Consider the following 15,230-nt stretch of genomic DNA (forward strand, 5'->3'; position numbering starts at 1 on the left):
CCCGCGCACCACAATGAAGAGTAGCCCCCAGTCACCGCAACTAAAAAGAAAGACCACGCACAGCAAAAAAGACCCAACAAAGCCAATAAAATAATAATAAAAAAAAAAAAAATCAAAAGGTCCGAAACAATCAGCAGCTGCATAGTTAGTGAACATATTAAGCACTGAGTGCAAAATCATGCTATAGGCACAGGAATATCCACTTCCAAAAGGAGAGGGCATGGGGTTATCAGATTGCCATTTGTTCTTTGGGAAATCAGTTTTTGCTACAGAATGTGCCTGATTTTCACCCAAGTTCCCTGTGTACAACTTCAGAAGAAAGACTTTTCAACACCAGCTTGTGAAATTGAGGTAGGTGAAAAAACTGAAGCAACTGCTTTCAAACAGCATGACTTCTCCATAGACTATTTGTTACTCAAGGAACATGTTCCCAGACTTATTTGCAACTTAACAGCCTAGGAGCACAGCTATAAGGTCTTTAACTAAACTTCCAATCGCCCTAATTATTAAAACAAAACAAAACACCCACCCTTAGTGTAGCTTCCTTTGGAGTTTGTTTTTGGTACTACAAAGGCAGGATGTGAACTTTTGAAATATATCAGGTGACTAAGCAATTAACATAAATCCTAACATAATCTAGCAGCAACAAATGCAATCTGATTTCCAGATATTAAAACAAGCTGGACATTGTTTTCCTTCAGAGCTTTCATACACCAGGGAATATAAATGTCAATAATATTCTACAGGAGTTTTTAAAGATATATAAAATTAAGCTTAATAAACTATGTCTTAATACTAAGAACTTTCCCACTGCTATTCAAAAATACAATTAGAACATTGAGTATAAAACACATTTTTTTAGAATCAAGTTTTTAAACTTCTGGAGGTATTAATGCTTTAAAAAAAAAAAAAAAGCTATCCATATTCCAAAATTAAGTTTTCTGGAACCTACTTCAACAAATTCAGAGCTTAAATGCTACACCTTTTAAGACTTTATTTTTTGAAAAACAGGTATTTCATACAATCTTTGCCATGTTAATGCAAATGTGCACAAAGTAGGCCATGTATTTTTGTTTTCCAAAAGTTGCATTATGAACATTTTCAGGAAGCTGGTGTGATTTTTTCAACTTTTAATCTTAAATACAGTCACAAAATTATACCCATCAGGAGGCATTACAACCTTTTGTACAGAGAAGCCACTTTATTTATACAATGTTACTAGAACAAGGAAGATTCAGTTCAACTCAATTTGCTCTTATATAATAAGGGTAAAGTAAATTAACAAGTGAAGTATGATATTGCCATTGACATTACAGGTGGAAATATAAGGAAAATTTAAACCAGAAAATAACTAACACAAGAACTGTAAACAGGAGCTGAAACTTGGACTGTCAAGGAAAAAAAAAAAAAGCCTGCTCTGAAAGACATTAAAACATTCTGCAAGTCTGCATTTCAAAACAATCAGTTCCTTAAGTTTATCATCTTCAAAAGTTGAGCTAATTGTATGACACTTTTACATTAGCACAACAGCTCTTCCCCAGTAAGCCCAAATTCCCATGGAAAGCAAGAGACTAAATGGTTCATGTTGTACAACTAACCCTTGAACCTATAAAGCTTCTCTCAATTGGAGTCCATTTGCCCCTTTTTAAATAAGAGATGGTGATATTGTTACCCAGGCCTAAAAAAAGCAGGAAAAGTGCAACAAACCCTTCTGGGTTCATAATACAGTGAATTTCCTTCCCCAGTGTTTGGAAAATTTATGCTAGTTTTTCCCCATAGGAGGAATCTTTCTGATACAACCCAAATATTGAAAGAAAAAAAAAAGATCTGCCTTCTTGAAGTCACCCTCACATTAACATAGTCTACCTCCTACATATTTTTTTGGTGGGGGTGGGCGGGCGGGGAGTCCTACCTCTAAATTACTGGCATTTTACAAGCTCAAGATACAGAATGGAAGGTCACTGGTTTTCATATTTATCTGGTTTTATGTAAAACAAAGGTAGTTAAATGTGATAATAGAAAAGCATTCACTGATTTTTGATGTATATGAACAGAAGCTTACAAGCGAATTGTAGGTGCTTTCTTCAATATGAAAAGAATTGGGAGAAAAGAAGAACCAGCTCCTTTGATTTTAGTACTGCCAAAACAAGTAAGCCCCCAGAGTAATTACAAATACGTGGAGGAAAATAGGCCAGGAAGACTTTTCAATTCAAAGTACTGCCTATATCACCCCAGATTTAAAAGGACCTAAGATTGCACATCAACTCTAATATTTGGCTGTACGTGCACTGCCCTGCTTGGAATTTTTTAATGGCTCTTTCCTTAAATTTCACACATCAGAACAACCACAGTTAAAAACAATGCAGGTAACACCAAACATTGGACGATATTAAGAACACTACATACTAAGTTGAGATAATAGAGGCAAGTGTTAAGGGCAGAAGTGATGGAAGTTTTTCTTTGTATTACAAACCCTAACCCTGAACCTGGGGTTTGGGCTGTAAAAAAGCAAGTTAGGTTAGGGAAAGCAGATCAAGAGCTTGATTATCAGTTCTCACACAGAAACCTCACACATCTCAAACAACTCACAAGTGTCAGACACAAAGAATCTTAATAATCATCTAGCAAACTGTGAAGAACTCATGACCAGAAATAATGAATACTGCAAGACACACCAAAGAAACAGAGTAGAAGAGAAATACAGACAGCTCCATAAATTACTAAGCCTCCACAATTCTGTAGAGAAATCAACTAAAATTCAGGCAACTCCAGAAAATTAAAGATAGCAAAACACTTAAGATAAACTTCAATTTCCAAGGGTACTTCAAATTGTAGAAGAGGTTGTAAGTTATTCTGTACCCCCTGAATCTTAGGGGGAAAAAAGAGCACATGAGAGAGACTGCACAGAAAGGGGGTGTGTGTGGAGGAGAGGAGAGGGAGAGAGGAAGAGGAAGGAGAAAGGGGAGGAATGGGGTGGGGGGGAGAGGAGCAGACCCCTGGTTTTCCACAGGTATTTTTGTATCACCAAAAATCTATGACTTCATAACCACAGCACTCTGAACTTTACATTATTTTACAAGATAATCACCAAAATATAGCCCTGTTTTCTCAATCTGCTGTATCATCAATGCCTTTTACCGCTGATTAAATCTCTAACTGTTCAGTTCTCTTACAACAGTTCAAAAGGGTAAGGCTACTTGCCGAATGACTTCCCAGAAGAAGCTGAACTGTACAGACTGGGGTCTTATTATCCAGAGTGCAGTAAAGAGCAAGTTCTGAAGTCACCAGTTATTTGGATCTGCCCTACAACCAAACATGTATATGCCACACTATTCTCTGAGGGACCATTTTAAAAGTGATGGATAATTTAGCAGAGGCACATGTTCTTTGTGTAAAGCTGATTTGTTTTCTCTAGGATAAGGTGCCAGGTACCTCTGAAGCCTGAAATTCACAGGCAATAAAATTCACCTATTTCATTTATCTTCTTCACCAAAGAAGAAACAATTTCTGAATACTATCTATAGGGACAAACTAGTGTGAACTGGTCTTATCACTGTGATAAAAGTTTTTCCCCATGACAAAGAATGTTGTTGAAAGACTGTTTAATTTTGAGAGAGTAGAGGTAATCAAGTGAGGAGTGCAATAGCCTCTAGGAAATAAAGCAGTGTGCAAAACACAATATGGCATTATTATTCCAGATAGGTTGTTTTGATTGTGAAAATAAGGTTCAAAATGAATGAAGAAAATAAAATTTGATGCACTAGTTTCCTTAACGTGCTATTAGACACATGGGTATTCAAAAATACCACCTTTCTTATAATATTTGTCAAAGTATTAAAAGAGCACTGATACTGAAATGCATTCTCCCATGAGTATTTAAAGATTACTGATTAACGTGGCAGTCAGAATACAGGAAAGGCCAGAGCTACGTGGAATTTTTCCTTAATACCTTTCAAGTTTGTCTGTGAAGACTGGCGACTAGAAAGTGATCACAGTTTTAATCTCTAAAAGGCAGGAAAAATGTACTCAATCAAGATTTTAACTATGTTCTACTTTGTGTTGACACGTGATTTTAGGAATCTTGGCGTGGATTTTTATTTTGGATCAACAATTGAGCGTACACAGCCAGTCAGTACTGAAAGGCAATGCTAAATTTAAGGAAACCTTGATCATGAATTCACTACTAAACAGGAAACTATTAAAACTGTGCAAAAAGTAAAGCACTTCACATACTAATAACTGAACTTAATAAAAGATGTTGGTGGTTCTCACTTTTGCTGATGTTTGGTATACATGTCCTAAAATGCCAAGTAAACTAAAGCACTTTTAATTTACACCTTGTAAATTGTAAATTAAAAGTATCAAATGAGAAAAATGAATTAAAAAAAATTTCACTCTACCTCCACCTGAACATCACTTTATTGTTAATCTGTCATCAACAATGTAAAACTCTAATAGGTACTCTATCCTGGTTTTTAAAAAGGTAAAAGATTACACTGGATTAGCTACTTTCTATGAAAGAAATTACAGCAATCACAGAAGAGGGAAAATTTGAATGACCTCCCAAAAATGTACACTATAAAAGGGGAGTGTACATTAAATCAAATGTCTGTTAGATTCATTACTTTTGAATGCACAGTGACAATTCTGGAAACTGTACATGATAGAATCACAGAAATGACTTAAATAACCAGAATTACATTTCGTATGTGATCATCAGACCTTTAAACAATCCTTGCATTTTCCATGTTACCAGCAGTTTTGGAAAAATTTCTGTTCATCACTCCAAATATAAAGTTGTTAACAGCATCAAGATGGAAGTATATGAAATATAAGGACTGAAATAAAAGTGAATGTGAAAGATGGCTAATCTACTAGATCAGGTAAAGGGGCACAGGCAGATGGTGGGGATTGGGGAGGACGATGATGGGGTGGGGTTTTTTTCCCTTCATTTCAGAAGTAAGTTCTTCCAATGTAGTGTATCTGCTACATAGCTCTCCTTCTTCAGTTCATTTCTGAAATTCATATCGCATAGCCTTTTTGTACTTACTGGTCAACCCAACCAGTACTGTTGCCAAGCAACAAGTGTTACTCAACAATCTGAATGCATCAAATCTTCCTTGGCTGTGATTTCTTCGCGGCCCCAGTTTTCTCTGTTTCTGAGCGGGGTTTGTTTTTTCCTGGGTTGTACACACAGGGTCAGGTGGAATGGAGTTCCAAATCACTCTGTGCTCCCCGGCATCCCGGTTTCTTTCTGCAGCTAACCTCCTGACACGTTTGCAGCTGTTCTGTGGCAGAAAGACAATCTCCGTGTTCAGGCGGTGAGCTTTCTTTCTTTCACCCTTGACCCTGGGGTTGCAGGCCATGGTGTTGGGCGTATCCCTGAGTGCAGCTGTCCTGCAGGATTCACTTCCTAGTGCACCGAGATTTCCTAGGTTTCCTCAGAGTAAGCCCCCAGTTGCATCACCACCGACTGTGGTGTGGCTGTGGATGCCTGAGGCTGAGTTGATTCTGGTAGATGTCTGACCTCGCTTAACCAGACTCATCTACTGCCTTGCCATTCATACCCAGGCTGTCCAACCTTCATACAGCTGAGCCAAGTTATCTAGATTAGTTGCTTCCTTAATGACATAGTCAACCTGTAAAAATAGACAGGATAGAATTTAAAGCCATATAAAACTTGAAATAACATGGTTCATATACATGAGTTCTTTGAACTGTTTAAGAGAAAGTTTCTAATCTAATCTGAGCTTCCCTCATAATTCCATAATTTACGAATGTGTGTCCTGGGAAAGTCACAATCCCCTTTGAGCCTTAAGAATCCTTAGATGAAGAGAGAGTGCCACTGACCCCACAGGTGCTCTTGGGATTAAACATGTGAATTCACTGCGCAAATGCTTAGGTGTATTAAAAAGTGACCAGAAGATTCTAGAACACAAGTTTGGTACTCAGCAAATATCTGTTGATTCTGACTCAGCTAAATTTTCTTCTATAGCAAGAGATATAATCATATCTCTATCCAGAGCACCCATCAGGGTCCAATTATATGGTAAAATAGATGGCTGCTGAATTATAACCTACACCAAAAGGTGTGCGCAAAGAACTCTATACTTACCCCACTCCTGTGAGCCCCTTAACTTTTTCATATAAAATTTAATAACTATCAGAATAAAAAGCACAATAGCCAAGCATCCTTTAAACAGAAACCTTAGATGCACAGTTATGAAAGCACACAACCCATTAACCTACCAGAAAGTTTCTGGAAGTAAAGATACCCCTGGACACAGAACACTGTCCACGGTTTCTAACAAACTTGACATATTCTTTCCAAAGAATGACTCTTAACCAAGAAGAGCTTAAGCTCAGGTCCTATACAGAGATGTAACAGTGTCTAAAATTTAAAAAAGCTTTCCTTGCTGATGTTAAATTTGAATTGTGGATGCCAGACCACTGGAAAATAGGATATTCACAAGTCTCAAATTTTTACCCCACAGAAGAAAAGACATATGTGTAATGGAGAATCCAGGAGAACACTACCCTTAACCAAGTGATCTACCTTAATAACAACAAAGATGGCACCAACAGACACATGTTCCTTGGCAAAGTATTCCTGCCAAAAATGTTGATTCTGCATCTAATTATGAAGAAAATATCAGACAAATACAAACTGAGGCACATTCTGCAAACCAAGTGGTCTGGACACATCAAAAACTTAAATGTCATAAAAGAAAAAGAAAAGGCTCGGGAACTGTTTTAGACATTAAAGGAAACTAAAAGTAGAACAAGTACCTGACATTCAGCATAAGCCTTGACTAAATCTTTGGGGTGGGGGAGGTGCAGGGGGTGGCAGTAAAGAGAGGAAGGACATTTGAAGATAATGGGGAAATCTGAATACGAACTCAATGTTGGATAGCAGTCAATACATCAACAGCAATATTAAGTTTCCTTAGTTGATAATTATATAATTATATCATAGCTATGTATTATTACAATGTTTTGTTTAGGAACAAAGCATTTAGGCTTGAAGTGTTACAATGTCTGCAACTAACTCTCAAATATGGTTCTGAAAAACTGTGTGCGTGCACACACATACACAGAAAGATAAGGCAAATGTAAGAAAACAGTAACAACTGGTTTACCAATCCTAGGTAAAGAGTATATGAGCATTCCTACATTTCTGTAGGTGTGAAACTTGTCAAACAGCTGTGGGGAAAATAATTCATTCTGAATTTATATATACAATTTTAATAATACTAATGATAAAATTTCAGAGTAATAACTTCAGACAAACTGACACCCAAGAACACTCTATAGATACTACTTATTTATAGATACTATGACACCCAAGATATCATCCTCATTTCATTTGAAACCTTCACATATCCCTCTCTAAAATGCAAATTAACTATCTTCTGTTGGAGGAGAGAGGGTCAAGCCACTCCTCAAATTTTTGTTAAAAGAGGACTGGGGGAAAAGGAAAGTGCTAATAGGGTAGAGTCAGAGTCAAATGCTGAATACTTGATAATCCTGGAGCTGTGTTACTCAAAATCTTCTGAAGTCTGAAAACAGATTTAAGTTCCTTAGTTCTTGATATACCACCAAGGATAGGGGTCAGGGGATCTTTAAACCTATACTGTTTAGGCAGCATTAAAATGTGTAGCTAGACATCCTAGGTGGCGCAGTGGTAAAGAATACGCCTGCCAATGCAGGGGACACAGGTTCGAGCCCTGCCCTGGGAAGAGTCCACATACCATGGGGCAACTAAGCCTGGGTGCCACAACTATTGAGCCTGTGTGCTCTAGAGCCCGTAAGCCACAACTACTGAGCCCATGTGCTGCAACTATTGAAGCCCACGCGCCTAGGGCCTGTGCTCCACAACAAGAGAAGCCACTACAATTAGGAGCCTGCGCACCACAATGAAGAGTAGCCCCCGCTCACAGCAACTAGAGAAAGCCCGTGTGCAGCAATGAAGACACAACGCAGCCAATAAATAAATAAAATAAACTTATAAACAAAACAAACAAAATATGTAGCTCAAGTTTAAAAAATGGTCACCTGTTCAGCAACTGACATCCTTCTATTCGGATCAACATCTCGGCCCTCTAACTTGGCTTTCACTCTCTTCCACACACTCACTGCATAGGAGTTTCTCTCCTGCACAGCTATGAAGCAAGGGAAACGTGTAAGTCAAACCACCACTTTGTGTTAATGTTTAAGGTATCCTTATTCTAACTAATTACCTTTTCCAGTTTTAGGGTCTCTGACGGCCTTCTTAGGACTACAGGCAACACTCTTGCCAGTTCCTGGAATGGTGCTTGGTGGAGTATCTGCTGATGTAGCTAGATTTTTCTGAATCAGCTTTCTAGCGTTCTGTGACATGACATCAGGCTGAGTCTTCTGGCCAGTGTTGCTCCGGACTGCTACACAGACAGAGTTGGCAGCTCAATCGACATGTTGACAGAAAACAGAGGAGCAGGGCAGTGCTCTCTCAATCAACTACAAATGGACAGCCCTGATACAAGATGTGATTTTACAACCTTAAAGTCCTTATCCCTTAAAATAAAATCTCCTCCTAAAAATACAGCCTAAACAGCTAGATATTCAGATATAAATTTGTACAATGATGCTCACGAGCTTGTTGAGGCATTAAAAAATTACAAATATCTTAACTGTCCAACAATGAATACAGTAAAGTCATAGAATGGCACACTAAATCTGGCTATTAAGTCATTTTTAAAAAGATTACTTAATGATAGGGAAATTAGCAATTGAATATTAAGTGGGAAAAGGCAACAAAAGTTGCATTCACAGAAATGAACCGGCTTGTGTGTGTGTGCGTGCATGCACACAGAAGTCAGTCAACAAACACAGTGGTTCCACCTCTAACTGGAATGGAACTACAGATTTTTCTATTAATTATTTTTCTGTATTTCCCTAACAGACAGATATTTTATAATCATAAAATAAACTATTTACAAAGTAGTGGAACATACAGTATTTTTACTCTCTAACTTAAGTACTCTTAAAATTAAGCCAAATTTGTTCAGTTTATGATCTGACAAGAGCTTAGGGAAACACTTTATTTAAAATAATTTTTTTAAAATTGGAGTACAGTTGATTTACAATGTTGTGTTAGTTTCTGCTGTACAGCAAAGTGAGTCAGTTATACATATACATATATCCACTCTTTTTTAGATTCTATTCCCATATAGGTCATTAGAGAGTACTGAGTAGCGTTCCCTGTGCTACACAATAGGTTCTTATTAGTTACCTATTTTACATATAGTAGTGTATACATGTCAACCCCAATCTCCCAACTTATCCCTCCCCCCTTTCCCCCTTTCCTACATCTGTGACAATTTCTGTTTTGTAAATAGGTTCTTCAGGAAATCCCTTTACAAAGGTGATGACTATAAACATATTAGACACGCATTAAACATCCTAGCATCTATGAGTAAATTATTAACAGGCCAGGGCTCAGATTTTTCTGAAGTAGGGGAGTCTTACCTGCAGCAAAGGATGGCTGATAAGTAGCAGATGACGTTGGACTCGAACATTCATTTGTTGCATCAGTGACTAAGGGTGATGCAAAACTCACTAAATTATTATAGACACTGAAATATAAAATAAAATGGCTCATTTATGAGATGCTTCAGCAAATAGCTACCGACAAATATGAACAACACGGAGAAAAAAATTAAATGAATTAAATAAAATAAAACTTACTCTACCAAATGTTTTGCTTATATTTTAAATTCAGGCCAGAAGGCATTCTTACCTCTGACTTTGTGTTTTTAGTTCTTTCAAGGTGGGAGTTATTTCCTGGAGCATTTCAACATGTTCTTGATTTCGAACCTGACCCATGGCTTGGACTAATGTAAAGAGCACCGTCTGAATGCTGTCTTGCCATGATTTATATTCACTCAAGAACTGCCTAACACTGTTCTCATAGGGAACGTCTTCACCATCTGCCAGGGCAGCCTCTTCATCCTGGAATCAGTATGTTAATGATTAAGAAAAATGGCATTTGCTTCAGTAATTACTCTTAAGATAGTCACCTTGTGGATAACAGGTAATGAGTGTTTTTCAAATATCAGTGTTTAATATGCTTATTACAATTTAATTCCTTTCCTACAGGAATCTTGTTTCTAGCATAAAAACTCCAGCACAATTAAAAATAAGTCCAGGAAATGCCATGGCAGTCCAGTGGTCAGGATTTTGTGCTTCCACTGCAAGGGACACGGGTTCAATCCCTGGGCAAGATCCTGCAAGCCACTTGGTGCAGGCAAAAAAAAAAAAAAAAATCCAAAAAGTTAATGATTTACTGTTTTGTGATGATCAAGTAACGCAGCATTTTCCGGGCATTCAGTTTCCTACTATCTAGATTCTGTACAATACTAGAGGGAAGAGACAATATTTCATTTATTTGGAAGCAAGCTGTACGAGTTTGGGTAGGGAGGTGCAAGAGAGGTTGGAGATCTAAACACTCTGTGAGACTAAGTTCAAGTTTCAGCTCTTCTGTAAGTTATGTGACTTTGGATAAATCAATTTCTCTAAGCCCCAGTTTCTCTATATATAAAATTAGAATATTACTTTATATTTACTACCTGCTTAAAAAAAATAGTTGATGAAAACACAAATTAACTCAGTGACAAACAAACTGGAAATATGACCTGAGAGAAATTAGTTTTATTTATGAGAAAAAAACCCTACTTGTAATTTTATAAAAGGGGGGAGTAATTATGTGTCAGTGGTATTAGTCTTACCTTGGCCATTGCTTTCAGGAGATGCTTGACATCTCCAAGCTGCCGGTTATGACCGGTGAGCACAGTCTTTATATTATCAACCAGATTCTGAATGGTTTCACAGACCGTTTCTATCTGCTGCTCTTTCTCTGTCTGAATTGCTCTCTGAGTAGACATATCCTGGGTTAGTTGTTTGTGTGCTGACAAAAGCCATTCAGAGCTGCCAATAGGATGTTCGAGACTCGTGTCCTAAACAGAATAAGCATTTGTTTGGTTGTAAGTATCAGCCAGAATAATATAAGAGTCTTTTCTTCATCATCATCTCAAAAGACATTCATAACTCAGGTCAACACAAAGAACCTCAGCTGCCTACAAAACAGTACTTGATGATAATTTAAACAACCTATGAAACACAAAGATTTTTGACTTTTTTGCATAACCATACAGGGAATAAATGCTTAAAGTTTAAAGCCTAAGAAAATATATTTGGAATAACAAAGATGACCCATATCCAGGACCCTAAACCCCACTGTAAATCACTCTTCAAAATGAAACCAGAGTCTCCTAAGTCTAAAGCCTTCCTTAGAAAATAGAAATGCCGAATTTATCAACTTAATATTCCAGCAGTCATCTTCCACTAGCCCTCTGTCTGCTACTTTACTTTCAGTGCATCTGAGTCGTTTGCTACACACTGGCTTTCTCCTCCCCTCCGAACCTCCACAGTACTTCCAATTGTAGCTCTGAGAGTTTTCACTTTTTCGTTCATTGTATTATTTGCGTAAATAGTTCCTTGGGGGCTAAAAGCAAGGTTTAGTTACCGTTGTTTCCCTCATAACATCTCATATACAGTACATGCTCAATAAACGTAAACTAGTGAATATATTAAATTGATCCTGAGGGCGTATCGTTGGTCTGATTTTAATCATACAATCTCTTCACTCCCACCAAGATTCAAGACTTACCACCCTCTGTAACAAACGAAGCTCTAACTCAGAGACTGAACTGTTAAACTGTGATGCAAATGAACACATTTGCTGACACCGTTTGATTAGTTCGAATAATGCGGCATCCAGGTTTAAGGCTTCTGCAGTTCTAGTTCGTAAACTTTCAAAATGAATGATATTGCTGCAGAGGAAAGTGACCTGTGAAGAGGAAAAAGAGGAGTGGAACCATCACAATGAGGAAAAAAACTGCAATTAATAAAACAAAAAAATACTACCTTTTCATTTCCAGAATTCAGGACCAGGTCCTGAAAATGTATGAATGCATGACTCTTGTGGGAAACAGACCTACTCCTTATAAAAGCTGGAAATAAATGAATATTTTTTGGTTGATGCTGTTAAGTCTGAGATGGCCAAAAGCACCTAAGTAGAATTAGGTAAATGTATCTTCTGTATGATTGTTTTCTATACAAACACTTTACTCCATAATAAAACTCTCATCATATTCAGCAGCAGTTTGTGTTATGTCCAAATTCCAACCTGAAATGCTCCCCTTCTGCTTCCACGCCTGCCTAACTTTAACGTAAAGATCAGAAAACACTAATTAGACATTTGACAATATTAAGCACAACTTTTAAGGTACAATAATAATATTGTGATTATGTTCCTAAATAGTTCTCATCTTTATAGATAAATATGGAAATATTTACGGGTAAAATGATATAATATTTGGGATTTCCATTAAATATGGGATGGGAAGGAGGAGTAGGAAGTATAGAGGAAATAAAGTAGGACTTAAGTTGATAACTATTAAATTCTGGTAATGGGTATATGGGATACAGGAATCATATTAGTCCAATTTTGTGCCTGATTAAAAACTATATAGCAGTTTTTCTGTTGTTTTTTTTGCTCTCAATTGCAACAAAGTTAATCCACAACCTCTGGCAATACACAAGGTCATAAGACATTTTATTGCCATGTGGAAAAATAGCATTGAAAGTTTTGGATAATCTTAGTTGCATATAAAGAAAATCTTAGATAACTATGGAATTAAACTCTTTATTTTCCAAGAGGCTGGAGGCAATAAGGGTCTAGGGAAATAACTAGCTGTGAGCTCAGCCTAAGGACACCCCCTCCCCCTCCCCCAAGGCCTATCAGTCCCTCTCCCCAGTGCTGTGAACTATAGGGTGGCTCTCAAGCTACTCCTAATTATCCCTCATGTAACTTCCAATCAGTTATATAACCCTGCAACTGAAAACAAAATGGTGCACATGGGTGCCTGTACCTGACTTGCTCTCTGGCTCTCTTTAAGAACAAGATTTCTTCTTTCAGCTATTGTTGCTTCAAAATCTTGTAGTACAGGTGCCAAAGCAGGGTTGGCACCACCTGCCCACTTGAGACGCTGTTCAATACTTGCTTCAAGTGCCGCCAGTTTCTCCTATAAAAGCCAGCAGAATCTCAGTGAATACGACACTCTCCACTTCCTGTCTGTTGAGCATTTTAATAAATACAAGAGATTCAAAAGAAGTAGAATGGGGCATAAGTAACTTGGAAAAAAACATATGTTTAACAACTCTCACCTTTTGGAATGAATCTTTATTTCACGTTGAATATTTAAGGCTAAACATGTTTGGGGACATAAGGATTGGCTTTCAGTTTATTGTCTTAAAATTTGCAGAAAGAAGTTTCATTTTCATTTTTAAATAGTCTTTACAACAAAACGCTACAAATTCTCACTGCACTATATACGCTATCTACAAGAAAATTCATTTATACTTTTAATTGTGAAAGAAAAAATCACATTCCCACAAATGTAAAAGTTTATGAATAATGATAAAAATCCAGCCAGATTATCATGACAAGGAAGGTTTTATACAACGAAGTTGTTTCACTGTTTATTCAACATTTCAAGCAGAGGAATTCACATTCATATTCTCTCTCTCATGCACACGTGCTCTTTCTCTCTCTGTCTCGCTCTCCCCCTCCCTCTTTCTTTCCTTTCTCTCACATATACAACCTCTAAAATCAGAAAGGGCATGAGTTCATTTCCCTAAATTGAAAACTAGGACTAATATGCTGTAGAGAAAATGTATTCAATCTTCACAGAAGTGAGCTCCAGAAAAGTTTATTAAAAATTTTACAAATATTACAAGTGATTATGCTTGACTTTACACTAATATTAATCTATAAAAAGAACAGAAAAATGTCAGTTACTACTGAGTATATGAGATATAAGAATACGCACTATAGACATATATATAAAACCATCACCAAGACCAGTTTCTCTTATTTAAAAAAAGGAAAGCAAGATTAAATATTTTGCTGAAATGACCAAAAAATACAGTTAATAGCAATGGCTTGGAAAAATGTACTCTGCCTTTGACATCACAAAATTCCATTAACTAACTACACAATAGAAGTAAGAAATGCCTAAGCTTCTTGGATATTAATGATAAGCCAAATACAACTGGTTTATATGCATTTCAGAAAACAAATTTGATATCCAAGTTTTTACCATTACCAAGGTTCCCTCAATGTATAAAGGCACAGTAATATCGAATTCATTAAAAACTTCAAATATTTAGTATGTCTCTATTCTTGGTTCAAAATATACTGCTAAGAATCAGTTACTTTGGAGGGTAAGAAAAAAATATATAAATTAAAAGTGGAAAGGTACTGTGTGCCTGTGGCTGAGAAGCCAAGGACAGACTGAACAACAGAGCACCAACACTTCACCACAGTGGAGGTCATTTCTAAAAGAAAGATGTGCTGGAAACACACCTGAACTGTTGCAATTGAAGTTTCAATTTGGCTCAGGGTATGGAGCTTCTTTTTCATGCTGGTTAAGATGGCAGAACGAGGGGGAGGTGTGACCGACATGGCTTGTGGTCTACTGATAAGGAGATCCTCATGCTGCCACTGTTCGAAGAAAAAGAAATGTAATAAAATAAGCAGGAAAGGGACTTCCTAGGTGGCACAGTGGTTAAGAATCTGCCTGTCAATGCAGGGGACACGGGTTTGAGCCCTGCTCTGGGGAGATTCCACATGCCACGGAGCAACTAAGCCCATGTGCCACAACTATTGAGCCCGTGTGCTGCAACTACTGAAGCCCACGTGCCTAGAGCCTGTGCTTAGCAACAAGAGAAGCCATGGCAATGAGGAGCCTGCACACCGCAACAAAGAGTAGCTCCCACAACTAGAAAAAGCCCGTGTGCAGCAACAAAGACCCAACACAGCCAGTAAATAAGTTTATAAAAAGAAAACAAAAAACAGGCTTCTAAAAAAGAATTCCCAAATGATGACAGACGTATGCACAGAGCTTAGAGAATCAAGGAAACAAAAGTCACTTTAGAAATAATTATGTTAGTATAGGAGGCATATCCACCTAACAAACAAGGAATAATTGGAAAGACAGCACTGAAATGTTAAAGCTGTGTTTGCTCTGGGCTGGCACAATTCAGGAAGTTTAAAATTTTTCTCTTCTTTATACTGTTCTATATTAATTCCTCCAGTTTTTCAAATTCCTACATTGAGGAAAAACCCC

General features: G+C 37.3%; 1 protein-coding gene across 7 annotated transcripts in view; it reads right to left on the reverse strand.

Annotated features, from left to right (window-relative positions):
* Positions 1-985: 985 nt before the first annotated feature.
* SMG1 (SMG1 nonsense mediated mRNA decay associated PI3K related kinase) overlaps positions 986-15,230 on the reverse strand; it is a 95,350-nt gene continuing 81,105 nt past the window's right edge. For 4 of the 7 annotated variants that reach the window (XM_057695983.1, XM_057695980.1, XM_057695979.1 and 1 more), the window contains 9 exons: positions 14,468-14,605; positions 12,972-13,124; positions 11,708-11,887; positions 10,767-10,994; positions 9,779-9,990; positions 9,508-9,614; positions 8,241-8,420; positions 8,056-8,162; positions 986-5,639 (listed from right to left, as the gene is read on the reverse strand). In XM_057695983.1, the coding sequence (XP_057551966.1) occupies positions 5,562-5,639; positions 8,056-8,162; positions 8,241-8,420; positions 9,508-9,614; positions 9,779-9,990; positions 10,767-10,994; positions 11,708-11,887; positions 12,972-13,124; positions 14,468-14,605 (1,383 nt within the window). In that variant the 3' untranslated portion in view covers positions 986-5,561. Of the gene's footprint in view, positions 5,640-8,055; positions 8,163-8,240; positions 8,421-9,507; positions 9,615-9,778; positions 9,991-10,766; positions 10,995-11,707; positions 12,263-12,971; positions 13,125-14,467; positions 14,606-15,230 lie in introns of those variants that run through there. The other 3 variants (XM_057695981.1, XM_057695984.1, XM_057695985.1) reach the window with 3 other exon arrangements.

Source organism: Hippopotamus amphibius, chromosome 9, assembly GCF_030028045.1.
Source record: "Hippopotamus amphibius kiboko isolate mHipAmp2 chromosome 9, mHipAmp2.hap2, whole genome shotgun sequence".
Classification (NCBI taxonomy): Eukaryota; Metazoa; Chordata; class Mammalia; order Artiodactyla; family Hippopotamidae; genus Hippopotamus; species Hippopotamus amphibius.